The sequence below is a fragment of the Oncorhynchus mykiss genome, chromosome 5 (genome assembly GCF_013265735.2).
Source record: "Oncorhynchus mykiss isolate Arlee chromosome 5, USDA_OmykA_1.1, whole genome shotgun sequence".
NCBI classification, from domain to species: Eukaryota; Metazoa; Chordata; class Actinopteri; order Salmoniformes; family Salmonidae; genus Oncorhynchus; species Oncorhynchus mykiss.
The window spans coordinates 95848434-95875961 of NC_048569.1; the positions used below are offsets into that span (position 1 = coordinate 95848434).

At 46.2% G+C, this 27528-nt stretch overlaps 1 protein-coding gene across 5 annotated transcripts in view; it reads left to right on the top strand.

Annotated features, from left to right (window-relative positions):
* farp2 (FERM, RhoGEF and pleckstrin domain protein 2) overlaps positions 1-24933 on the top strand; it is a 96419-nt gene extending 71486 nt beyond the window's left edge. For 2 of the 5 annotated variants that reach the window (XM_036978910.1, XM_036978912.1), the window contains exons 20-27: positions 1440-1508; positions 2524-2613; positions 4638-4720; positions 4913-5031; positions 7867-8030; positions 20033-20140; positions 21279-21430; positions 21786-24933. In XM_036978910.1, the coding sequence (XP_036834805.1) occupies positions 1440-1508; positions 2524-2613; positions 4638-4720; positions 4913-5031; positions 7867-8030; positions 20033-20140; positions 21279-21430; positions 21786-21876 (876 nt within the window). In that variant the 3' untranslated portion in view covers positions 21877-24933. Of the gene's footprint in view, positions 1-1439; positions 1509-2523; positions 2614-4637; positions 4721-4912; positions 5032-7866; positions 8031-16089; positions 16230-20032; positions 20141-21278; positions 21431-21785 lie in introns of those variants that run through there. The other 3 variants (XR_005051919.1, XM_036978911.1, XR_005051920.1) reach the window with 3 other exon arrangements.
* Positions 24934-27528: the final 2595 nt, after the last annotated feature.

Below are 27528 nucleotides of genomic sequence, written 5' to 3' on the forward strand. Positions count from 1 at the left end.
GGTGAATGAGTCTTTGGGTGCTGTAGCAGGAGTAATCTGAATGTTTTGAAGAAGACGGCAAGCACTGACTGATAAAGTAGATCTATTTTTACATCAGTGGTCAGGGCGAGAGGAGAGGTAGACTGGGGGGCGGGAGCAGTATTCAGGAGAGGTAGACTGGGGTTGGAGGAGAGGTAGACTGGGGACGAGGGGCAACTAAGGTCACAGTTATGAAAACTTAGGACACTAAAGAGGCTGTTCTACTGACTCTGAAAACCACCAAAAGAAAGATGCCCAAGGTCACTTCTGATCTGCGTGAACATGCCTTAGGCATGCTGCAAGGAGGCATGAGGGCTGCAGATGTGGCCAGGGCAATAAATTGCCATGTCTGTACTGTGAGACGCCTAAGACAGCGCTTCAGGGAGATAGGACGGACAGGTGATCGTCCTCGCAGGACAGGATCGGTACATCCGAACATCACACCTACGGGACAGGTACAGGATGGCAACAACAACTGCCCGAGTTTCACCAGGAACACACAATCCCTCCATCAGTGCTCAGACTGTCCACAATAGGCTGAGAGAGGCTGGACTGAGGGCTTGTAGGCCTGTTGTAAGGCAGGTCCTCACCAGACATCACTGGCAACTACATCGCCTATGGGCACAAACCCACCGTCGCTGGACCAGACAGAACTGGTAAAACATGTTCTTCGCTGACGAGTCACGGTTTTGTCTCACCAGGGGTGATGGTCAGATTCGCGTTTATCGTTGAAGGAATGAGCGTTACACCAAGGCCTATACTCTGGAGCGGGATCGATTTGGAGGTGGAGGGTCCGTCATGGTCTGGGGCGGTGTGTCACAGCATCATCAGACTGAGCTTGTTGTCATTGCAGGAAATCTCAAAGCTGTGCATTACAGGGAAGACATCCTCCTCCCTCATGTGGTACCCTTCCTGCAGGCTCATCCTGACATGACCCTCCAGCATGACAATGCCACCAGCATTACTGCTCGTTCTGTGCGTGATTTCCTGCAAGACAGGAATGTCAGTGTTCTGCCATGGCCAGCGAAGAACCCAGATCTCAATCCCATTGAGCATGTCTGGACCTGTTGGATCGAAGGGTGAGGGCTAGGGCCATTCCCCCCAGAAATGCCCGGGAACTTGCAGGTGCCTTGGTGGAAGAGTGGGGTAAAATGAGGAGATGCACTGCAGTACTTAGTATTTGCTGTGGCCACCAGCTGCATTGACTGTTTCTTTTGATTTTAACCCCCCCCACCATTGTTCAGGGACACATTATTCCATTTCATGTCTGTGGAACTTGTTCAGTTTATGTCTAAGTTGTTGAATCTTGTTATGTTCATACAAATATTTACACATGTTAAGTTTGCTGAAAATAAACGCAGTTGACAGTGAGAGGACGTTTAAAAAAAAAATAAAACTTCATCTACTTTTCTGGTTTTCAGGAGTTCATTCGAGAGGGTTGTCTGTACAAGCTGACCAAAAAAGGGCTGCAGCAAAGGATGTTTTTCCTGGTGAGTTTCAGCGTTTCAGTTTCAACAATCCCTTTTGTTTGTTGATTTCTATACAAGCTGAGAAAATGATTAGTGTCACTCAGACAAATGTGAGTTTCTCGTTTATTTCATGTCTTTCCTCTGTCTCCTGTATGATTTCTATTGGAGTCATTTGACTTACTGTACACTGTTATAAACCAGAGATGATCTCAATGAGTCAAACCCGGACAAATAAAGGTTAAATATATTGATGTGCATCTTTCCTCTCGGTCTTCAGATATGTCATGTTTTATGCCAGTTAGTGGTCCCCTCAGTATAAACTATTAGGATTAGCGTTGTCACGGTACCGGTATTGCCTTACTAGGAGGTAAGGAAGGAAAGGAAACATTCATTTCCTTGGACTTCATTTGTTGAGGAAAACAGTCCTAATGTTAGGGGGGAAAAAAACAGCCTTGTGTTGTCTGCCACAGTCACCTTTATTTTCCAAGCTACATCACACAATATGTTACATACGGTTTTTAACAGACTGAAGAGTTTAGTCTGCTTTGGGAGTTCTTTTCTGCCGTTCGAAAGTCTGGTATCGTAGTATCACCATGCTGTTATCGTAGCCTCTGCCGAGTCCACAGCAAACCGAATGTTCTGGTTTTCAAGGGAAATGTAAAGAGACTGTACCTTCCTTTTTTTGGGGGGGACGTTAACAAACAGGCATGTTCGACATTACAGCTGACAATGCAGGCGACTGCCTACCGACTGATCTACAAATCAACTTTCATCATAAATAACGACTCCGTTTTATTATTTGTAGATCAGTCAGTCGCCATTTACCCACAACGCATCATGGATCGGATGCTTTCAAACACTCATCCACATTTACAGAATTGCTTAAACAGTTTTCTTTTGGGGGGGGGATCTAATTTCAACCGTTTCTTTTACGCATGCAACATTAGGTTACTGGTGTCATGACAACCCTAATTAGGATAACAATAGTTTGTGTCGTGGTGTATCTCATGGTCTATGTTCGGTCTTTCCCTCTCAGTTCTCCGACCAGCTCCTGTACACAAGTAAAGGTGTGACGGCCACCAACCAGTTCAAGGTCCATGGCCAGCTGCCTCTGCACGGCATGATCGTGAGTATAAAGCTGCCTGCCCTGTTTTTGACCCCTGACCTTTACCCTGTTAGCCGTGACCTCAGGTTAATCTGGCTCTGACCTAGCTGTGGTAACCTGACCTAGCTGTGGTAACCTGACCTAGCTGTGGTAACCTGACCTAGCTGTGGTAACCTGACCTAGCCGTGGTAACCTGACCTAGCCGTGGTAACCTGACCTAGCCGTGGTAACCTGACCTAGCCGTGGTAACCTGACCTAGCCGTGGTAACCTGACCTAGCTGTGGTAACCTGACCTAGCTGTGGTAACCTGACCTAGCTGTGGTAACCTGACCTAGCTGTGTGTAACCTGACCTAGCTGTGGTAACCTGACCTAGCTGTGGTAACCTGACCTAGCTGTGGTAACCTGACCTAGCTGTGGTAACCTGACCTAGCTGTGGTAACCTGACCTAGCTGTGGTAACCTGACCTAGCTGTGGTAACCTGACCTAGCTGTGTGTAACCTGACCTAGCCGTGGTAACCTGACCTAGCTGTGGTAACCTGACCTAGCCGTGGTAACCTGACCTAGCCGTGGTAACCTGACCTAGCTGTGGTAACCTGCTGCTAATAAAATACATACTAGGGTTGCAAAATTCATAAATCTTAGTTGTAGAATTACAGAATTCCTCCTTTCCCTCCTGATTCTGGAAATCTTTCAACTGAGTTTTCTGGAAAACCTAATAATTAGGTAAATGACTGTTTCCTTCCTATTTTGGATTGAATTATTACTCATGTTTTTGTGCAACTGTCTTGATTCAGCAAGTCGTCCCCATGACGACAAAATGGACATTTCAGAAAACATCACCTTCATGGGCCACTGTGAGAGCTCGATTCAATCCGTAGTGCAGAAGATCTGCTTTCTAGCGCGATTTACTCTTTTTTTAAAAAAAGGCAATGTTACCGCATTCCCCCGGAGACCGCATTCCCCCGGAGACCGCGTTCCCCCGGAGACCGCATTCCCCCGGAGACCGCATTCCCCCGGAGACCGCATTCCCCCGGAGACTGCATTCACGGAAAACGCTGAATATGTCGTCTCCATCGGGAAATGACCCGTGCTACAACGCAGATCTTCTACGCTACGGATTGAATTGAGCCCCAAAGTTACTGAAAGGTTTAATATCATCATCTTTCCTCAGCTGGTTGTTCAGTTTGTGTCGGGAGTCAGACAGAAGGAAACCGAGGGAGATAAGTCACTGCTAAGGGAGGGGGGGAATCTAACACCAGATCAGGGAGATGTGAGGTGTTTCCATTGCATTCTACAAAAAAAATAGAGTAGCACTGTGTTGAGTTGGGGGGGAAGTTGGGAGGTCAGGGTGGGGGTTTGACTGAGGTCCAGTTTGTTTGTCAGTGAGACTACCTCGAGGTCCCCTGCCTTGGTCTAACCTGCGTCTCTGCTTCTCCATTTGTGATGCAGCTCATAGTTTTGGAGGCCCCGGTGAGTACTCTGGGTTCTGTTAGCTAGGGCACGCTGCTCCCTCTCCCGTACTGGTGTAGACAAAACAACGCTTAGATGTGGGCTCTGACGAGACGTCTGTGAATGGCTGCTAAAGGGAGAAAGAAGCTGTGTTTAGAATTAATTTATTTATTTTAACTTTATTTAACTAGGCAAGTCAGTTGAGAACATTCTTATTTATAACGACGGTATACTGGGGAACAGTGGGTTTAACTGCCTGTCAGTAGATACCCCCCCAGGCCAGACGGATGTGCAGTAGATACCCCCCCCCCCCCCCCCCCCCCATGCCAGACGGATGTGCAGTAGAAACCCCCCCCCCCCCCCCCCCCCCCCAGGCCAGATAACCCCCCCCCAGGCCAGACGGATGTGCAGTAGATAACCCCCCCCCAGGCCGAGACGCTTTTGGCAGGCCTTCCTTTGATCTGCTTTACCTCCAGTTCCCCTGCTGCTCTTGTCCAATCCCATGAGAGCAGGTGGTTGTGGCCAAAGGCCAACGTATCTTTTGCTGATCAACCATCTTACTGTGTCCCCCCCCCCCCTTCCCTTCCATCCTTAGGTGGAAGAGAGTGAGAATGAGTGGTCTGTTCCTCACTGCTTCACCATCTACTCTGCCCAGAGGACCATTGTGGTGGCAGCCAGGTAAACACACAGGAGTTTCTCTCACACACACACACACACACACACACAGAACAGTTATGCTTTTTAATCTAAAGACAAATACAAGTCTTCATTTTAATAGTGAACCGGTTGGTTAAAGTCCTGAGTCGTAAACCCATCCTGCTCACTTCCTCAGCTGATCTGTTTCACCTCCCTGTGTGGATGTGATTGTAGCTCGAAGGTGGAGATGGGGAAATGGATAGAGGATCTCAACATGGCAATAGAGATGACCAAGAAATCTCAGGAGAAATCAGACCTGTTCCTGGATCCAGGGCTGTGTGATCGCTCCAACAGTAAGACAGAATTACCCCTCTCTGTGATCGCTCAACAGTAAGACAGAATTACCCCTCTCTGTGATTTCTCCAACAGTAAGACATAGAATTACCCCTCTCTGTGATCGCTCCGACAGTAAGACATAGAATTACCCCTCTCTGTGATCGCTCCGACAGTAAGACATAGAATTACCCCTCTCTGTGATTTCTCCAACAGTAAGACATAGAATTACCCCTCTCTGTGATCGCTCCGACAGTAAGACATAGAATTACCCCTCTCTGTGATCGCTCCGACAGTAAGACATAGAATTACCCCTCTCTGTGATCGCTCCGACAGTAAGACATAGAATTACCCCTCTCTGTGATCGCTCCGACAGTAAGACATAGAATTACCCCTCTCTGTGATCGCTCCAACAGTAAGACAGAATTACCCCTCTCTGGGATCGCTCCGACAGTAAGACATAGAATTACCCCTCTCTGTGATCGCTCCGACAGTAAGACATAGAATTACCCCTCTCTGTGATCGCTCCGACAGTAAGACATAGAATTACCCCTCTGTGATCGCTCCAACAGTAAGACATAGAATTACCCCTCTGTGATCGCTCCAACAGTAAGACAGAATTACCCCTCTCTGGGATCGCTCCAACAGTAAGACAGAATTACCCCTCTCTAGCAATCTTAGCATTACCCCGCCCTGTGGCGACCCTCAGCCTTACCCCTCCCTGTGGCGACCCCCAGCATTACCCCGCCCTGTGGCGACCCCCAGCATTACCCCGCCCTTTGGCGACCCCCAGCCTTACCCCTCCCTGTGGCGACCCCCAGCCTTACCCCTCCCTGTGGCGACCCCCAGCCTTACCCCTCCCTGTGGCGACCCCCAGCCTTACCCCTCCCTGTGGCGACCCCCAGCCTTACCCCGCCCTGTTGCGACCCCGGCCTTACCCCGCCCTGTGGCGACCCCGGCCTTACCCCGCCCTGTGGCGACCCCCGGCATTACCCCGCTCTGTGGCGACCCTGGCCTTACCCCGCCCTGTGGCGACCCCGGCCTTACCCCGCCCTGTGGCGACCCCCAGCCTTACCCCTCCCTGTGGCGACCCCCAGCCTTACCCCGCCCTGTTGCGACCCCGGCCTTACCCCGCCCTGTGGCGACCCCGGCCTTACCCCGCCCTGTGGCGACCCCCGGCATTACCCCGCTCTGTGGCGACCCTGGCCTTACCCCGCCCTGTGGCGACCCCGGCCTTACCCCTCCCTGTGGCGACCCCCAGCCTTACCCCTCCCTGTGGCGACCCCCAGCCTTACCCCGCCCTGTTGCGACCCCGGCCTTACCCCGCCCTGTGGCGACCCCGGCCTTACCCCGCCCTGTGGCGACCCCGGCCTTACCCCGCCCTGTGGCGACCCCGGCATTACCCTGCTCTGTAGTGTATAGTTAGGATCTATACTACTTGTGCACCTGGCTGTAGCCTACAGCATTACCCTGCTCTGTAGTGTATAGTTAGGATCTATACTACTTGTGCACCTGGCTGTAGCCTACAGCATTACCCCGCTCTGTAGTGTATAGTTAGGATCTATACTACTTGTGCACCTGGCTGTAGCCTACAGCATTACCCTGCCCTGTAGTGTATAGTTAGGATCTATACTACTTGTGCACCTGGCTGTAGCCTACAGCATTACCCTGCCCTGTAGTGTATAGTTAGGATCCATACTACTTGTGCACCTGGCTGTAGCCTACAGCATTACCCTGCCCTGTAGTGTATAGTTAGGATCTATACTACTTGTGCACCTGGCTGTAGCCTACAGCATTACCCTGCCCTGTAGTGTATAGTTAGGATCTATACTACTTGTGCACCTGGCTGTAGCCTACAGCATTACCCTGCCCTGTAGTGTATAGTTAGGATCTATACTACTTGTGCACCTGGCTGTAGCCTACAGCATTAGATCCCTCTTTGTTTTTATAGTGATGATGATTTTATATTGTCTTTTCCCCTTTTGTTGTGGAACCATCTAGCCTCTTGGTCTGGGTTTGAAACCATCTAGCCTCTTGAGCTGGATGTTGTGGAACCATCTAGCCTCTTGAGCTGGATGTTGTGGAACCATCTAGCCTCTTGAGCTGGATGTTGTGGAACCATCTAGCCTCTTGAGCTGGATGTTGTGGAACCATCTAGCCTCTTGAGCTGGATGTTGTGGAACCATCTAGCCTCTTGAGCTGGATGTTGTGGAACCATCTAGCCTCTTGAGCTGGATGTTGTGGAACCAACTAGCCTCTTGAGCTGGATGTTGTGGAACCAACTAGCCTCTTGGTCTGGGTTTGAAACCATCTAGCCTCTTGAGCTGGATGTTGTGGAACCATCTAGCCTCTTGAGCTGGATGTTGTGGAACCATCTAGCCTCTTGAGCTGGATGTTGTGGAACCATCTAGCCCCTTGAGCTGGATGTTGTGGAACCATCTAGCCTCTTGAGCTGGATGTTGTGGAACCATCTAGCCTCTTGGTCTGGGTTTGAAACCATCTAGCCTCTTGGTCTGGGTTTGAAACCATCTAGCCTCTTGAGCTGGATGTTGTGGAACCATCTAGCCTCTTGAGCTGGATGTTGTGGAACCATCTAGCCTCTTGGTCTGGGTTTGAAACCATCTAGCCTCTTGGGCTGGATGTTGTGGAATCATCTTGCCTCTTGGTCTGGGTTTGAAACCATCGCTATATGTGTTGTGTATTCTTATGTCAGTGGATTTTCTGGTGCATCCATGGACTGTTGGAGCCAGATGGTGCTCCTATTGGGTGGACTTGACTACAAATGTACTGTAACCCCTCCCTTTAGATGTAGCTAACCCCTCCCCCTCCTCCCTGCCCCTCCCCTCCTTCCTCAGGGTCGTCGGATGAGGTTTCTCTGGATCAGGAGTCAGAGGATGACATGTCGTCGTCCCGTAACTCTCTGGATAAGCAGACCCATCACCGTGCCAACAGCACCATGCATGTCTGCTGGCATCGCAACACCAGCGTGTCCATGTCAGATCACAGCCTGGCTGTGGAGGTAGAGACTACACACAGAGAGAGAGACACACACACACACCACATCCGTTGACTTCATCGCTGCTTGTGGGTTCTCTGATGACTGTATAGTCCGATGCAGGATGCATACTATCTGCCACAGACACAACACGGAGAGGCCTGTCCCCCGTAGAGCCACAGACACAACACAGAGAGAGAAGCCTGTCCCCCGTAGAGCCACAGACACAACACAGAGAGAGAAGCCTGTCCCCCGTAGAGCCACAGACACAACACAGAGAGAGAGGCCTGTCCCCCGTAGAGCCACAGACACAACACAGAGAGAGAGGCCTGTCCCCCGTAGAGCCACAGACACAACACGGAGAGGCCTGTACCCCGTAGAGCCACAGACACAACACGAAAAGGCCTGTCCCCCGTAGAGCCACAGACACAACACAGAGAGAGAGGCCTGTCCCCCGTAGAGCCACAGACACAACACGGAGAGGCCTGTCCCCCGTAGAGCCACAGACACAACACGGAGAGGCCTGTCCCCCGTAGAGCCACAGACACAACACGGAGAGGCTTGTCCCCCGTAGAGCCACAGACACAACACGGAGAGGCCTGTCCCCGTAGAGCCACAGACACAACACGGAGAGGCCTGTCCCCCGTAGAGCCACAGACACAACACGGAGAGGCCTGTCCCCCGTAGAGCCACAGACACAACACGGAGAGGCCTGTCCCCAGTAGAGCCACAGACACAACACGGAGAGGCCTGTCCCCCGTAGAGCCACAGACACAACACGGAGAGGCCTGTCCCCCGTAGAGACACAGACACAACACGGAGAGGCCTGTCCCACGTAGAGCCACAGACACAACACGGAGAGGCCTGTCCCCCGTAGAGACACAGACACAACACGGAGAGGCCTGTCCCCCGTAGAGCCACAGACACAACACGGAGAGGCCTGTCCCCCGTAGAGACACAGACACAACACGGAGAGGCCTGTCCCCCGTAGAGACACAGACACAACACGGAGAGGCCTGTCCCCCGTAGAGCCACAGACACAACACGGAGAGGCCTGTCCCCCGTAGAGACACAGACACAACACGGAGAGGCCTGTCCGCCGTAGAGACACAGACACAACACGGAGAGGCCTGTCCCCCGTAGAGACACAGACACAACACGGAGAGGCCTGTCCCCCGTAGAGACACAGACACAACACGGAGAGGCCTGTCCCCCGTAGAGCCACAGACACAACACGGAGAGGCCTGTCCCCCGTAGAGCCACAGACACACACACTATTTCGTGGGTGCTTATAATTGTCCTATTTCACACATGTACACGTGTGTTACATGTGTGAATTGGATATTCGTTTTTTGCATTACCCACCCTCGTAGAGTTATCAACGGTGACCCTGGAGCAATTAAGATTAGGTGCCTTGCTCAAGGGCACATCGACATATGTTTCACCTTGTCTGCGATTCGTCTTAACAACCTTTCGGTTATTGTCTGGCGACACACATACAAATCAAATGTTATTGGTCACCTGCACCGAATACAACGGATGTAGACTTTACCGTGAAATGCTTATGAGCCCTTCCCAACAATGCAGAGTTAAAAAGTAAAGAATTATAATAGTAGCACGGGGAATAAAATGAAATATACAAGAATGGAGCTACATACAGGAAGTACCAGTACCAGATCAATGTGAAGCTATATACAGGGAGTACCAGATCAATGTGAAGCTATATACAGGGAGTACCAGATCAATGTGACGCTATATACAGGAAGTACCAGATCAATGTGAAGCTATATACAGGGAGTACCAGATCAATGTGAAGCTATATACAGGAAGTACCAGTACCAGATCAATGTGGAGCTATATACAGGGAGTACCAGTACCCAATCAATGTGGAGCTATATACAGGGAGTACCTGATCAATGTGGAGCTATATACAGAGAGTACCAGATCAATGTGGAGCTATATACAGGGAGTACCAGTACCCAATCAATGTGGAGCTATATACAGGGAGTACCTGATCAATGTGGAGCTATATACAGGGAGTACCTGATCAATGTGGAGCTATATACAGGGAGTACCAGATCAATGTGGAGCTATATACAGAGAGTACCAGATCAATGTGGAGCTACATACAGGGAGTACCAGTACCAGATCAATGTGGAGCTACAGTGCCTTGCGAAAGTATTCGGCCCCCTTGAACTTTGCGACCTTTTGCCACATTTCAGGCTTCAAACATAAAGATATAAAACTGTATTTTTTTGTGAAGAATCAACAACAAGTGGGACACAATCATGAAGTGGAACGACATTTATTGGATATTTCAAACTTTTTTAACAAATCAAAAACTGAAAAATTGGGCGTGCAAAATTATTCAGCCCCCTTAAGTTAATACTTTGTAGCGCCACCTTTTGCTGCAATTACAGCTGTAAGTTGCTTGGGGTGTCTCTATCAGTTTTGCACATCGAGAGACTGACATTTTTTCCCATTCCTCCTTGCAAAACAGCTCGAGCTCAGTGAGGTTGGATGGAGAGCATTTGTGAACAGCAGTTTTCAGTTCTTTCCACAGATTCTCGATTGGATTCAGGTCTGGACTTTGACTTGGCCATTCTAACACCTGGATATGTTTTTTTTTTAACCATTCCATTGTAGATTTTGCTTTATGTTTTGGATCATTGTCTTGTTGGAAGACAAATCTCCGTCCCAGTCTCAGGTCTTTTGCAGACTCCATCAGGTTTTCTTCCAGAATGGTCCTTTATTTGGCTCCATCCATCTTCCCATCAATTTTAACCATCTTCCCTGTCCCCGCTGAAGAAAAGCAGGCCCAAACCATGATGCTGCCACCACCATGTTTGACAGTGGGGATGGTGTGTTCAGGGTGATGAGCTGTGTTGCTTTTACGCCAAACATAACGTTTTGCATTGTTGCCAAAAAGTTCAATTTTGGTTTCCTCTGACCAGAGCACCTTCTTCCACATGTTTGGTGTGTCTCCCAGGTGGCTTGTGGCAAACTTTAAACGACACTTTTTATGGATATCTTTAAGAAATGGCTTTCTTCTTGCCACTCTTCCATAAAGGCCAGATTTGTGCAATATATGACTGATTGTTGTCCTATGGACAGAGTCTCCCACCTCAGCTGTAGATCTCTGCAGTTCATCCAGAGTGATCATGGGCCTCTTGGCTGCATCTCTGATCAGTCTTCTCCTTGTATGAGCTGAAAGTTTAGAGGGACGGCCAGGTCTTGGTAGATTTGCAGTGGTCTGATACTCCTTCCATTTCAATATTATCGCTTGCACAGTGCTCCTTGGGATGTTTAAAGCTTGGGAAATCTTTTTGTATCCAAATACGGCTTTAAACTTCTTCACAACAGTATCTCGGACCTGCCTGGTGTGTTTCTTGTTCTTCATGATGCTTTCTGCGCTTTTAACGGACCTCTGAGACTATCACAGTGCAGGTGCATTTATACGGAGACTTGATTACACACAGGTGGATTGTATTTATCATCATTAGTCATTTAGGTCAACATTGGATCATTCAGAGATCCTCACTGAACTTCTGGAGAGAGTTTGCTGCACTGAAAGTAAAGGGGCTGAATAATTTTGCACGCCCAATTTTTCAGTTTTTGATTTGTTAAAGTTTGAAATATCCAATAAATGTCGTTCCACTTCATGATTGTGTCCCACTTGTTGTTGATTCTTCACAAAAAAATACAGTTTTATATCTTTATGTTTGAAGCCTGAAATGTGGCAAAAGGTCGCAAAGTTCAAGGGGGCCGAATACTTTCGCAAGGCACTGTATATACAGGAAGTACCAGTACCACATCAATGTGAATATATATACAGAGAGTACCAGTACCAGATCAATGTGGAGCTATATACAGGAAGTACCCGTACCAGATCAATGTGGAGCTATATACAGGAAGTACCCGTACCAGATCAAAGTGCAGAGGTAGATATGTACATGAAGGCAGGGTAAAGTGACTAGACATCAGGATAGATAATAATAATAGTAGAATAAAGATCAGAGCAGTGAGTGTGTGTGTGTGTATATATATTGTGTGTGTGTATATATATTATATGTGTGTATATATATTATATGTGTGTATATATATATATTATATGTGTATATATATATTATATGTATGTGTGTGTTTATCTCACTCACTACCGGTCAAAAGTTTGAACACCTACTCATTCAAGGGTTTTTCTTTATTTTTTCTATTTTCTACGTTGTAGGATAATAGTGAAGACATCAAAACTATGAAATAGCACATATGGAATCATGTAGCAACCAAAAAAGGGCTAATGAAATCAAAATATATTTTATATTTGAGATTCTTCAAATAGCCACTCGTTGCCTTGACAGCTTTGCACACTTGGCATTCTCTCAACCAGCTTCATGAGGTAGTCACCTGGAATGCATTTCAATTAACAGGTGTACCTTAAGTTCATTTGTGTAATTTCTTTCTTAATGCATTTGAGCCAATCAGTTGTGTTGTGACAAGGTAGGGCTATGTTCTGTATACCACCCTATTTGGTAAAAGACCAAGTCCATATTATGGCAAAAACAACTCAAATAAGCAAAGAGAAACAACAGTCCATCATTACTTTAAGACATGGAGGTCAGTCAATACGGAAAGTTTCAAGAACTTTGAAAGTTTCTTCAAGTGCAGTCAACCGAACCATCAAGCGCTATGATAACTGGCTCTCATAGTGACCGACACAAGAAAGGAAGACCCAGAGTTACCTCTGCTGCAGAGGATAAGTTCATTAGAGCTACCAGCCTCAGAAATTGCTGCCCAAATAAATTCTTCACTGATTTCAAGTAAAAGACACATCTCAACAGCAACTGTTCAGAGGAGACTGTGTGAATCAGGTCTTCATGGTTGAATTGCTGCAAAGAAAGCACTACTGAAGGACACCAATAAGAAGAAGAGATTTGAATGGGTCAAGAAACACGAGCAATGGACATTAGACTGGTGGAAATGTGTCCTTTGGTCTAGAGTCCAAACTGGAGATTTTTGGTTCCAACTGCTGTGTCGTTGTGAGACGCGGTGTGGGTGAACGGATGATCTCCACATAGAGGACGAGGTGTTGTGGGGGTGCTTTGCTGGTGACACTGTCACTGATTTATTTAGAATTCTTAACCAGAATAGCTACCACAGCATTCTGCAGCGATATGCCATCCCATCTGGTTTGTACTTAGTGGGACAATCATTTGTTTTTCAACAGGACAATGACCCAAAACACACCTCCAGGCTGTGTAAGGGATATTTTACCAAGAAGGAGAGCGATGGAGTGCTGCATCAGATGACCTGGCATCCACAATCCCCCGACCTCAACCAAATTGAGACGGTTTGGGATGAGTCGGACCGCAGAGTGAAGGAAAAGCAGCCAACAAGTGCTCAGCATATGTGGGAACTCCTTCAGGACTGTTGGATAAGCATTCCAGGTGAAGCTGGTTGAGAGAATGCCAAGAGTGTACAAAGCTGTCATCAAGGAAAAGGGTGGCTGCTTTGAAGAATCTCAAATATAAAATGTATTTTGATTTAACACTTTTCTGGTTACTACATGATTCCATATGTGTTATTTCATTAGTTTTGATGTCTTCACTATTATTCTACAATGTAGAAAATAGTTTTTTTTTTTTTTTTAAATACAAAAAATAAAGGAACACCTTTGAATGAGTAGGTGTGTCCAAACCTTTGACAGGTACTGTACATAAAAATGGACCGGATGTGGTGTAAAAAGTCAACCTGTATGAAAAGCCGTGCCCCTTCTTCATGACTGTGCGGTGTGTGTGTGTGTGTGTTTGGACCATGTTAGATCCTTAGTGATGTGGACGCCAAGGAACTTGAAGCTCTCAACCCACTCCACTACAATGGATGGTGGCTTGCTCTTCTCTCTTTCTCCTGTAACACACGATCAGCTCCTTGATCTTACTGATGTTTAGGGAGAGGTTGCTGTCCTGTCACCACACTGCCAGGTCACTGACCTCGTCCCTGTAGAGCTGGCTCATCAGGCCTACCACCTTCGAGTCGTCCGCCAACTTGATAATGGTGTTGAAGTTGTGCCACGCATTCGTGGGTGAATGGGGAGTACAGTAGAGGGTTAAGGACACACCCCTGAGGGGCCCCCGTGGTTAGGGTCAGCGTTGCGGAGGTGTTGTTGTCTACCCTTACCACCTCAGGGAGTCCAGGATCCAGTTGCAGAGGGAGGGGTTCAGTTCCAGGGTCCTTAGCTAGGTGGTGAGCTTGGAGGGGACTATAGTGTTGAACGCTGTAGTTATTCCCCCTCTTGTCCGGGGTGGGAGAGGGCGGTGTGACGTGAAATCTGTAGATTTGGATGTGTTGGTGCGGTATGTGAATTGGAGTGGGTCCAGGGTGTCTGGAATGATGGTGTTGATGTGAGACGTGACCAGCCTTTTTCAAAGCACATCCTAATTCCAGATGTGAGTGCTGCAGGACGACAGTCATTTAGGCAGGTTACCTTGGAGTTCTTTGGAACAGGGACAATGGTGGTCAGCTTGAAATATGTTGGGATTACAGTGAAGAAACTGGCCGAGCTGGTCTGTGCATGCTTTGAGTACGAGCCCTGGTATTCCTGTCTGGCCCGGTGGGCCTTGTGATTCTTAACCTGTTTAAAAGTATTACTCACGTCGGACAATCTGGAGAAACGGGTGCTTTCACGGAGGAACAGTGTTCTATTCCTCGAAGCGCGCATAAAAGGGCATTTAGCTCATTTGGGCGTGGCTGGCCGTTTGGGCGTGGCTGGCTGGGTTTCCCTTTTGTAATCAGCTATCGACCTGCCACATACGACGAGCGTTGGCGCCGGTGTAATAGGACGCCACTTTCCTCCTATATTGTCCTGTCGCATGTTTGATGTCTCATCGGATGTTGTCGCGGGCTTTCTTGTAAACTGTAGCTCTAGCCTTTTAGCTCAGCGTGGCTATTGTCTGAAATCAATGTAATCCATGGTTTTTGATTTGGATACGTTCTTAGAGTCACTGTGGGGAAGACATCGTCTGTGCTCTTATTGATGATAAAGCCTGTGACGGTTGTGCTGAACTTCTCAGAGTTATCCGATGAATCCCGGAACATATCCCAGGCCGTTACTAGCAAAACACTCCTGTAACCTCACTTCTGCTTCATCCAACCACTTCTGTATTGAGCACATCACTGGTACTTCCTGTTTGAGCTCTTGTTTGTAAACAGGAAGCAGGAGTTTTATTTGTATGTTTAATTTACTTTTATTTAACCAGGGAAGTCAGACGGCCTACCAAAAGGCAAAAGTCCTACTGTGGGGGGGGGGGGGGGGGGGGCTGGGATAAGAAAAATAAGGATTTAGGGGCAGCTGTCAGTCAGAGCTGCAGGATTTTGGGGCAGCTGTCAGTCAGAGCTGCAGGATTTAGGGGCAGCTGTCAGTCAGAGCTGCAGGATTTTGGGGCAGCTGTCAGTCAGAGCTGCAGGATTTTGGGGCAGCTGTCAGTCAGAGCTGCAGGATTTAGGGGCAGCTGTCAGTCAGAGCTGCAGGATTTTGGGGCAGCTGTCAGTCAGAGCTGCAGGATTTTGGGGCAGCTGTCACTCAGAGCTGCAGTATTTGGGGAAGCTTTCATTGGGCACACAGAGCAGTGGATACACGGCCTGTCCTCATCTCCTCACCCCATAGTCATTCTCCTGCACCTCCCTGCTCCACTCTCTCTCCCATGATTCATCTCTCTCCTCTGATGATCTTTTCTGTTTCATTTCAGTGTTTCACTGTTTCATCACTTCCTTGCACTGAAGTCTTGTCTTTGTGGAAAACACTCCAATCAGAAGCATGTGTTCTTTATCTATGACCAATCTTGTTCCGTCTTTAACTAACTCCTCCCCTCCACAGCCCTGGCTGAAGGACTTTCTAATCTACCGTTTTGTTTCTGTCACTGAATGTAACCTGCCAACTCATCCTATGTTGCTTTCCTCCTTTATCCACACCCCTTTCTTTCTCTGTCCTTTTTGCTTTCTGCCCCTCTTTCTTTCTCTCCCTCTCTCTACTTGCCCTCTTTCTCTGTCCTTTCCTCTGTCTCTGCCCCCCCCCCCCCCCTCCCCCCAGTGTTCTGTTCCCCAGCCGTGTCTCCAGAGCTCCCTCCTCGTTACCTGCTGGGTCAGGGCCAGAGACCCAACACCATCACACACGTCTGCTGGTACCGCAACCAGAACCTCTCACTCACTGATTATCTGCGCATGAACCAGGTACCACCACTAGCAGAACCAGGTTCCAGACTGTAGAACCAGGTACCAGACAAGAACCATACTTAAACCATTTTAGAACCAGGTACCAGACTAGAACCATGATAGAAGCAGGTACCAGACTAGAATCAGCCTAGAAGCAGGTACCAGACTAGAACCATACTAGACCAGGTACCAGACTAGAACCATGGTAGAACTAGGTACCATACTAGAAGCAGGTACCAGACTAGAATCATACACCATACTAGAACCAGGTACCAGACTAGGACCATACACCAGACTAGAACCATGGTAGAGCCAGGTACCAGACTGGAACCGCACCAGACTGCAACCATACCAGAACAATGATAGAACCAGATACCAGACTACAACCATACTTGAACCAGGTATCAGACTAGAACCATGCTAGAACCAGACTAGGACCAGGACCAGACTAGAACCAGGTACGTACCAGACTAGAACCATGGTAGAACAAGGTACCAGACTAGAACCAAGCTAGAACCAGGTACCATACTGCAACCATGCTAGAACTATGGTAGAACCAGGTACCATACTAGAACCGTACCAGACTAGATCAATGATAGAACCAGGTACAAGACTAGAACAGTGGTAGAACCAGGTACAAGACTATAACCTTACTAGATCCAGTTACCAGGCTAGAAACATACACCAGACTAGAACCAAGTACCAGACTAGAACCATGGTGGAACCATGATAGAACCAGGTACCAGACTAGAACCATGATAGAATCAGGTACCAGACTAGAACCATGACAGAACCAGTTACCAGACTAGAACCATGGTAGAACCAGGTACCAGACTAGAACCATGGTAGAACCAGGTACCAGACTAGAACCAGGTACGTACCAGACTAGAACCAGGTACGTACCAGACTAGAACCAGGTACGTACCAGACTAGAACCAGGTACGTACCAGACTAGAACCAGGTACGTACCAGACTAGAACCATGGTAGAACCAGGTACCAGACTAAAATTATGGTAGAACCGTTCTCCAAACTAGAACCAGGTACCAGACTAGAATCATACCAGAACCAGGGTAGAACCAGGTACCAGACTAGAGCAATGGTAGTACCAGGTGCAAGACTGGAATCATACTAGAACCAGGTAACAAACTATAGCCATTCTGGAACCAGCTACCGGACTAGAACCATGGTAGAATCAGGCACTATAGTAGAACCATGATAGAAATAATTACCAAACTGATGGTAGAATTTCACAGGGAGACGCCAAATGATGCATACAGTTTACTGATCTGCAGTGTTGGGGGAGCTACTCTGAAAATATCGTTTACCAAGCTTCAATTACTTCTCACTGGAAGAAGATAATCTACACTTAAACTACCCCAAAGACAAAAATATAGTTTACTTAACTAAAGTTACTTTGAAACAGTAGTTCACTATGTCTAAACTACTTTGGTGTAAAAAAAAAATTATATGAAAAATCTGAAATGTCAGACGACAAATCACAAGGACAGATCCCTTTGGGGTCATAGGTTAATGTGAAATTTAGCCTATTAAACACAGACTCCAGCGCCTTCAGAAGGTATTCACACCCCTTGACCTACACACAATACCCCATAATGTCAAAGTGGAATTAGGTTTTTAGACTTTTTAACAGATTCGTTAAAAATGAAAAGCTCAACTGTCTTATTACGTTTTCAACCCCTTTGTTATGGTAAGCCTAAATCATTTCAGGAGTAAATATTTGCTTAACAAGTCACATACTAAGTTGCATAGACACACTCTGTGTGCAATAATAGAGTTTAACATGATTTTTCAATGACTACGTCATCTCTGTAACCCACACATACAATTATGTGTAAGGTCTGTCTGTCGAGCTGTGAATTTCAAACACAAATTCAACCATAAAGACCAGGGAGGTTTTCCAACGCTTTGCAAAGAAGGGAACCTATTGGTGGATGGGTAAAAAAAAATCAGCAAATATTGAATATCCCTTTGAGCATGGTGAAGTTATTATACTTAACAAAAATATAAAACACAACATGTAAAGTGTTGGTCCCAGGTTTCATGAGCTGAAATAAAACATCACAGAAATGTTCCATGCACAAGCTTATTTCTCTCAAATGTTGTGCACAAATTTGTTTGTGTTTCTGTTAGTGAACATTACTCCTTTGCCAAGATAATCCATCCACCTGACAGGTGTGGCATATCAAGAAGCTGATTAAACAGCATGATCAATACACAGGTGCCCCTTGTGCTGGGGACAATAAAAGGCCACTCTAAAATGTGCAGTTGTCACCCAACACAATGCCACAGATGTCTCAAGTTTTGAGGGAGCGTGCAATTGGAATGATAACTGCAGGAATGTCCACCAGAGCTGTTGCCAGATAATGTCAATTTCTCTACCATAAGCCGCCTCGATGTCGTTTTTGAGAATTTAGCAGTGCGTCCAACCGGCCTCACAACCGCAGACAGCGTGTATGGCATCGTGTGGGCGAGCGGTTTGCTGATGTCAGCGTTGTGAACAGAGTTGCCCCATAGTGGTCGGTGGGTTTATGGTATGGGGCAGTCCCAAGTTACGGACAACGAACACAATTGCATTTAATGGATGGCAATTTTAATGCACAGAAATACTGTGACGAGATCCAGAGGCCCATTGTGAGGTAACTATGACCAACAGATGTGTATCTGTATTCCCAGTCATGTGAAATCCACAGCTTGGGGACTAACTCATTCATTTCAATTGACTGATTTCCTCATATGAATTGAAACTCAGTAAAGTCTCAGAAATTGATGCATGTTGGTTTATGTTGTTCAGTATAATTACACTTTGGATGGTGTATCAATACACCCAGTCACTACAAAGATACAGGCGACCTTCCTAACTCGGTTACCCAGAGAGGAAGGCAACCGTTTATGGATTTCGCCATGAGGTCAAGGGTGACTTTAAAAACCGTTAAACTTTTAAATGGCTGAGAACCTGAGGATGGATCAACATTGTAGTTACTCCACAATACGAACCTAATTGACAGAGTGAATAGAAGGAAGCCAGTACAGAGGCACTAAAGTAAAACAGCAACAAAAACAAAAACGTTTTTGTTCTGAATACAAAGTGTCTGTGGAAAATGTACTTTACTGAGCAGCACGCACCATATTTTTAAGCATAGTGGTGGCTGCATCATTTTATGGGTATGCTTGTTATCATTAAGGACTGGGGAGTTTTTCAGGATGAAAAAGAAACGGAATGGAGCTAAGCGCAGGCAAAAATCCTAGAGGAAAACCTGGTTGTCTGCTTTCCACCAGACACTGGGAGACGAATTAACCTTTCAGCAGGACAATAACCTAAAACACAAGGCCAAATATACACTGGGGTTGCTTACCAAGACGACAGTGAATGTTCCTTAGTCGCCGAGTTACAGTTTTGACTTAAAGATACGTAAAAATCTATGGCAAAACCTGGAAATGGTTGTCTAGAAATGATTTTTTTTAAACTATTTAACAGAACTTTTAAGAATTTTGAAAAGAATAATGGGATAATGTTGCACAATCCAGGTGTGTAAAGCTCTTAAGTCGAGGGGTATGAATACATTCTGAAGGCACTGTATGTTTCAACAGAATTAGGCAAGTCTGTAGTTCCAGTAGTTAGCTACACAGCTAAATGGTAAAAGAAAACGTCATTGACTACTGAAAACACAATCTAGATTTGAATTTTGTTCAACTAACACCAAGCTACTGCAAAAAAATGTTGTTAAATGACTTGAACTACAAGTAGTTCACTACTCTTCAACACTGCTGACTGTCCTGTCCTTTCCGGTCCTGTCTTCAGAACCAGCTCTCAGGTTACCTCCTACGGAAATTCAAGAACAGCAACGGCTGGCAGAAGCTCTGGGTGGTCTTCACCAACTTCTGTCTGTTCTTTTACAAGACTCACCAGGTACTGGCCACACGCCGAACCCTGAACACACACTGAACACACACCGAACCCTGAACACACCCTGAACACACCCTGAACACACACTGAACACACACTGAACCCTGAACACACACCGAACCCTGAACACACACCGAACCCTGAACACACACCGAACCCTGAACACACACCGAACCCTGAACACACACCGAACCCTGAACACACCCTGAACACACACTGAACCCTGAACACACACTGAACCCTGAACACACACTGAACACACACCGAACCCTGAACACACACTGAACCCTGAACACACACTGAACCCTGAACACACACCGAACCCTGAACACACACTGAACCCTGAACACACACTGAACCCTGAACACACACTGAACCCTGAACACACACTGAACCCTGAACACACACTGAACCCTGAACACACACTGAACCCTGAACACACACTGAACCCTGAACACACACTGAACACACACCGAACCCTGAACACACCCTGAACACACACTGAACACACACCGAACCCTGAACACACACCGAACCCTGAACACACACCGAACCCTGAACACACGCTGAACACACACCGAACCCTGAACACACACCGAACCCTGAACACACACCGAACCCTGAACACACACCGAACCCTGAACACACACCGAACCCTGAACACACGCTGAACACACACCGAACCCTGAACACACACCGAACCCTGAACACACACCGAACCCTGAACACACACCGAACCCTGAACACACACCGAACCCTGAACACACACCGAACCCTGAACACACACCGAACCCTGAACACACACCGAACCCTGAACACACCCTGAACACACACCGAACCCTGAACACACACTGAACATAACACAAAATGGCTGTCAGAAGTTCTAGGTGGTCTTCACCAACTTCTGTCTGTTTTACAAGACTCCGCAGGTACTGGCCTAACACTTGACTTTTAATACTGCAGGATGGCTTTTTACACAACCAATTTACATGTTTGTTGTACTGCAAATGCAGCCTAGATGCTTATAAACGTCTCAATTTCAGACTCCTTTGCTGAGACCAAATGTCCTCTGTTGGGTTTTATGTTGAAGTGTTCTCTGGATGGTAAGGTATCCCAGCCAACTGTCTATTTCTGTGTTCAGGATGATTTCCCGCTGGCCAGCCTCCCGTTGCTAGGTTACACCGTGAGCAGCCCGGGAGAGTCAGACAGCATCCACAAGGAATACGTGTTCAAACTGCACTTCAAGTCCCACGTCTATTTCTTCCGGGCGGAGAGCGAGTATACATTCGAGAGGTATAGTGACCGTTTCATTCATTATTTGACTCCTTCCAACAAAGCGTCATTGTGATTCCAGAACATTTCCTTGGACGCATTTTAATTGTAAAACTTGGCCGCAGTTTTTGGCTAAACAGGTCAGTGTTACGGAGATGGAGTGGTGCTTTGTGTTTACACTATGGCTGTAATAGCTCTGATGTCTCTCTTTCTCTCTCTCTCTCTCCCTCGCTCTCTCTTTCCACCCCCTCTTTTTCCCTCTGTTTCTCTCACTCCCTCGCTCTCTCTCCTCTCTCCCTCTTTCCACCCCCTCTCTCCTTCCCCTCTGTTTCTCTCTCCCTCTCTCTGTTCCTCTCTCCTTCCCTCCTCTCTACAGATGGATGGAGGTGATTAAGAGTGCGGCCAGTGCTACTGGCAGGATGAGTCTCCTCATACCTAAAGGTCCCCTGCAGATGAATGGGAACTAACTGCGCTCTTTGATCTGATCTACTGCGGCTTAGAAGCTTCTATCTAATCTGCGTCCCAAATGGCACCCAAGGGTCAGGCCTAGAGAGCAAAGGGCTGGGCCCAATAGACTCTGAGACAATACTGTATAATACCATCTCTCTCTCTCTCTGTTTCTCCCTCTCTCTCTCTCTCTCTCTCTGTTTCTCCCTCTCTCTCTCTCTCTCTCTCTACGGGTTCTCATTGGCATCATGTTAAAGTGGCACTCATGTCTTGGATTTATTTGGCAGATAAGGGCTCAGTGAGTGACTGGAAGTTATTATATATATTATATTAATTCTCTCCTTATGGAATGGTCAACCATTGTTATGTGAGAATCTGTTGAAACAATGTATCAGCGGGGGAACAGAGTAACATTCTAAATCCAGTAATTGGATACGTGGTTCAAGAGAGAAGGATATACCAGTGCTATCACGATCAACAAGGATGCTTGAGGACATCCTGTCAAGGGTGAGTGTACACACTCAGCCAGCTGAGAAAGGGAACTAAAGAGAGACTCATAACCTTCTCATGGCAGCCAGTGTAAAACAACTACATCACAAAACATAGGATTGGTTTCCCACACTCGGATTAAGTCTAGTCCTGGCCTAAAAAAACTAATTTTTTTTTTTTTAATGAACAATCACCTTTTTGAAATTGTTTTTTTTTTACTCCAGAACTAGACTTAATCTGTGTCCAGAACTAGACTTAATCTGTGTCCAGAACTAGATTTACTCTGTGTCCAGAACTAGACTTCATCTGTGTCCAGAACTAGACTTAATCTGTGAACTAGACTTAATCTGTGTCCAGAACTAGACTTAATCTGTGTCCAGAACTAGACTTAATCTGTGTCCAGAACTAGACTTAATCTGTGTCCAGAACTAGACTTAATCTGTGTCCAGAACTAGACTTAATCTGTGTCCAGAACTAGACTTCATCTGTGTCCAGAACTAGACTTAATCTGTATCTGGAAAACCGTTTATCCATCAGGTTATGTTCTAGAGAAGTTTATACAGCGTTAGTCTAAAGACTGTTGTTTCCTTTTAGCCAGTGAAAGCATTCTGCGGACGGTCGTTGTCGAGTCTGTATCGTGTCTGTCTACACGAAGATACAGGTGTCGAAAGGGAACTGGTAGGTGGAGGAAGGCAGTGATGATATTACGGAGGTGCAGAGCATGTAGGATTTATTTGACTAGGGACTGTGGAAGGGTAACTAGCTGGAGAACAACCTCAGATACCACGTTTAAAATAGCTGGACTTGAGGTAGCTCTGGTCCAGGGTGTTGTTTCTACCACTAAGGAATTAGTGGAGGAATGAATGCCCTGGACCAGAGCTCTGGTACAGCAAGAGAGGTAGGGAGGTACCCAGTGAATGTCCTTTATTTTTTCATTGATAAAAGGAAGATGGTATTGTATGTTGCAATGAGTTAGGAACACAAGCAGTCAAATCTCCTTTTTTTTTAGGGTAACTTCTGTAATAGACTTGGGAGGCATTATTCCGTTCTTTTGAGAATTTCGTAGTTCTCATTTGTTCTGTTGTCACACGGAGGTATTAATGGCCATGGGAGTTACATGAAAAATTGAGTAAAAAACACAATTCTGTAAGGTACGTTTCCCATCGAAGTGTTTCAAGGGGTCTATATTCATGTTAATAAATGTACAAGTACTTTGTTGGTCCCCGAGATAAAATTTTTTTTTTGTTAATGAAGTTTTCCTGTACTATCAATATGTAGTTCTATTTTATTTTTAATACATTGACAATAGTCCAACCTAATTCTGGCCTAATTCATAACCTCAAATGTTGTTAAAGTCAAACATACTTAAAGCATTTAATTGTTGTGTTATTGACTTGTTATTAGTCAGTGTTGGCCAGTTCTACTGTTTGTCTAATTTCCTAGTTTTGACGACAGTCAGGAAGTCAGGCAGGAAGTCAGGCAGGAAGTCAGGAAGGAAGGTGCTACATTTGATTCATGTTTTGTTTGGCTTGCTGGGCTTGTATAGTTACTACCATGTGTTCTGGATTATAGTTAGTTTTTTTGTTGTTCATTTAACATAGGGATGACGATGACCTCGTAAAATTAATATGCAGTGTATATCCTAATATCTAAAGTCTTTTTAAAGTTACGGATTCCATTCTGATATGTCGTTAAGGCTGAAGAGCTTGGATCGGTCCCAAATTGGGATCCTATTCCCTATGGGCCCTGGTCAAAAGTAGTGCACTTTTTTAAAGGGAATGAAGGTGCCATTTGGGACTCCTTCCACTTTAGAAGATCTGTCGTGGTCTAACTGTCTTGCTGTATGTAGTGGGCCTTGTGAGTATTGTGATTTTAATAGGCAGGAGATCAGGATGTGTATATTCTCTAAGTGTCTCGGTGTAGAGCTGATTTAGGATGAGTTTTTTTTGTGTTTTTTTCCCTTGTAAATCGTACGCATAAGAGGGGAGACCTTCTCCTAGATGAGCACTCCTACTTTAAGACGCTAGATGCATCCCGGCCTCTGTCCGTTCGTCATCAGAAAGCCCCCCCCCACCCCCCCCCCCCCCCCCCCCCCCCGTTACTGTCTACACATCATGGTATTATCTTTCTGTCTCCGGAGTGATAGGGGCCAGTGAGGTGTAAGTCCTGTCATCTTCCCATGTTGGACTGGAATGAATCACAATGTTTAGGGCGCACCTCTATCTCATCCCTGTGTGTGTGTGTCCCAAATGGCGCTCTATTCCTTATATAGTGCACTACTCTTGACCAGGACCCATAGGGAATAGGGCGCCATTTTGAGATGCATCTATGAACTACAGGGGGGGGGGGGGGGGGGGGGGCAGCAGCACCACCTCTCTTAACTCCTTTCCCACTTCATCTCTCTGTGTTCAGGTGTGCTAACCAACCAAGGCCTCACTGGCCCCCGTCTGCTGTTCCAGTCGGATGTTCTTCCTATTTATTGTGTAGCAGCATGTCATTGGAGCCCTTCTTGTTCCTGTATGTTCTGCTTCTTGCTCCTGTTATTATTGCATTGATAACAAATAAAGTTGAACAGCTGCAAAACAACAGTCAGGTTTTCTTTTCAAACTGTTTGCCTGTTTGCTTTTAGCCTGACACCCAACGATACAACATTTGGAAGGATGGCCCCCTACGAGACTAGTTTGTCATCACCTGTCCCATCTGACGCTCTACCAAGGTTACCTGTCCCATCTGACCGTTCTACCAAGGTTACTTGTCCCATCTGACGCTCTACCAAGGTTACCTGTCCCATCTGACGCTCTACCAAGGTTACCTGTCCCATCTGACCGCTCTACCAAGGTTACCTGTCCCATCTGACCGCTCTACCAAGGTTACCTGTCCCATCTGATGCTCTACCAAGGTTACCTGTCCCATCTGACCGCTCTACCAAGGTTACCTGTCCCATCTGACCGCTCTACCAAGGTTACCTGTCCCATCTGACCGCTCTACCAAGGTTACCTGTCCCATCTGACGCTCTACCAGAAGGTGGCAGTGATGGGTTGTTGACCTAATGCTCATATTACCATGACTGCTGCAGGTCGTTCTGTTCCCACTAGATGGTCAAGTTGCAAAGTTAATTTAACATGTGGGTAAGGCATCAAGGTTAGCAGTGTGGTTAAGATTCAGGTTAGGTTTAAAAATATGTATTTTAAGATGAGAAATTGTAGAAGGCTTTCGACTTGTCCAGATAGTGACGGCCGTGGTGTTCCCACTGAGTGGAAACCTGGACGAACTGGAGGAGCAGAGAGAGAATGGGGAACTCTTGACACCCATAGCAGCTTACACAGCGACTTGCCCTGGGAAACTACTCAAACAGGTGGAGGAATCTTATGAGAAGGTATTCTCTGGGCATGCCTAAACAAAACTCCTTGTTCCACAGTAATATCTGTATGTGAGGGTGTGGTGAAAACCGTTCACTGTAAATACACAGGAAAAACCATCCTGGCTACAAACTTGTACAATAGTAACAAACAATATTAACTCCATGTGGAGACACTGTGTCTTCAACAATACATTCTTTAGAATCAAGTGTTCTCAGAATGTGACCTGGGTTTGAGCCTCCGGTCTGCCGTAGCAGGGAAGGACCATTTTATTATAGATTATATAATATTTCTCCATTTTTTTTACCTTTCATTTAACTAAGCACGTGCCAGTTAAGAACAAATTCTTATTTACAATTACGGCCTAGGAACAGTGGGTTAACTGCCTTGTTCAGGGACAGAATGACAGATTTTTACCTTGTCAACTCGGGGATTCGATCTTGCAACCTTCCAGTTACCAGTCCAACACTCTCTCCACTAGGCTACCTGCCGCCCCTACATGATGCATGGTCTTGATAACGTCAGTCTATTTTTTTTCTTTGCCCAGGTTTTTATTGAGCGAACCAAAATCATGAACTGATAACAGAAAGAGAACACAGCATTAAATCCTGTTTGGACCATCAGGGCAGGTAGCCTAGTGGAGAGAGTGTTGGACTGGTAACTGGAAGGTAACCTTGGTAGGACTGTTGTGTGTGTGTGTGTGTTTGATCAATTCCAAGGGGCCATCTGTAATCTTCATATGGAAGCTCCAGAGAACTACCTTTTTTTTTTTACTTTCCTAAGATAACATTCCGTTTTAGCCAGGTAGGGAAGGAGAAGGGAGCGACTGTAGTGACATGTGGTTTGAGCCAGGTGAAACAGTGCCCAGGCTCTCTGCCTGTTAACATTCTGTTCTACTGTAGATAGAACATGTTATGTAGATGTTCAGCAGCTAACATCTGGTCAAAAGCTGTTGTTGTTTGTCGGCGTCCATTACTGCTACTGTTATTTTTCCCCTTTTTACTGTTTTTATTTATTTACTTACCTACTGTTCACCTAATACCAGTTGTATTTTTTGTTTGTTTACTTAAATTGCACTGTTGGTTAGAGCCTGTAAGTAAGCATTTCACTGTAAGGTCTACTACACCTGTTGTATTTGGCGCACGTGACAAATAAACTTGGATTTGATTTATTATTATTCTTCTGTAAGGTAATAATATTAAAATGTAAATTCCACAGAGTAGGTAGTGCCTAAGGTGCAACTTGTCATGATGGTAACAAAAACATGAGCCACCACCCTCTTACGGTGGTGCTATAACAAGTGATTGAAAATGCGATTTTTTTTTGAAAGAGCACGCCCCTCGCTCTGTTTGGTCTAGAGTCATGAAATTCACTACATACAGTGCCTTGGGAAAGTATTCGGCCCCCTTGAACTTTGCGACCTTTTGCCACATTTCAGGCTTCAAACATAAAGATATAAAACTGTATTTTTTTTGTGAAGAATCAACAACAAGTGGGACACAATCATGAAGTGGAACGACATTTATTGGATATTTCAAACTTTTTTTAACAAATCAAAAACTGAAAAATTGGGCGTGCAAAATTATTCAGCCCCTTTACTTTCAGTGCAGCAAACTCTCTCCAGAAGTTCAGTGAGGATCTCTGAATGATCCAATGTTGACCTAAATGACTAATGATGATAAATACAATCCACCTGTGTGTAAGCAAGTCTCCGTATAAATGCACCTGCACTGTGATCGTCTCAGAGGTCCGTTAAAAGCGCAGAGAGCATCATGAAGAACAAGGAACACACCAGGCAGGTCCGAGATACTGTTGTGAAGAAGT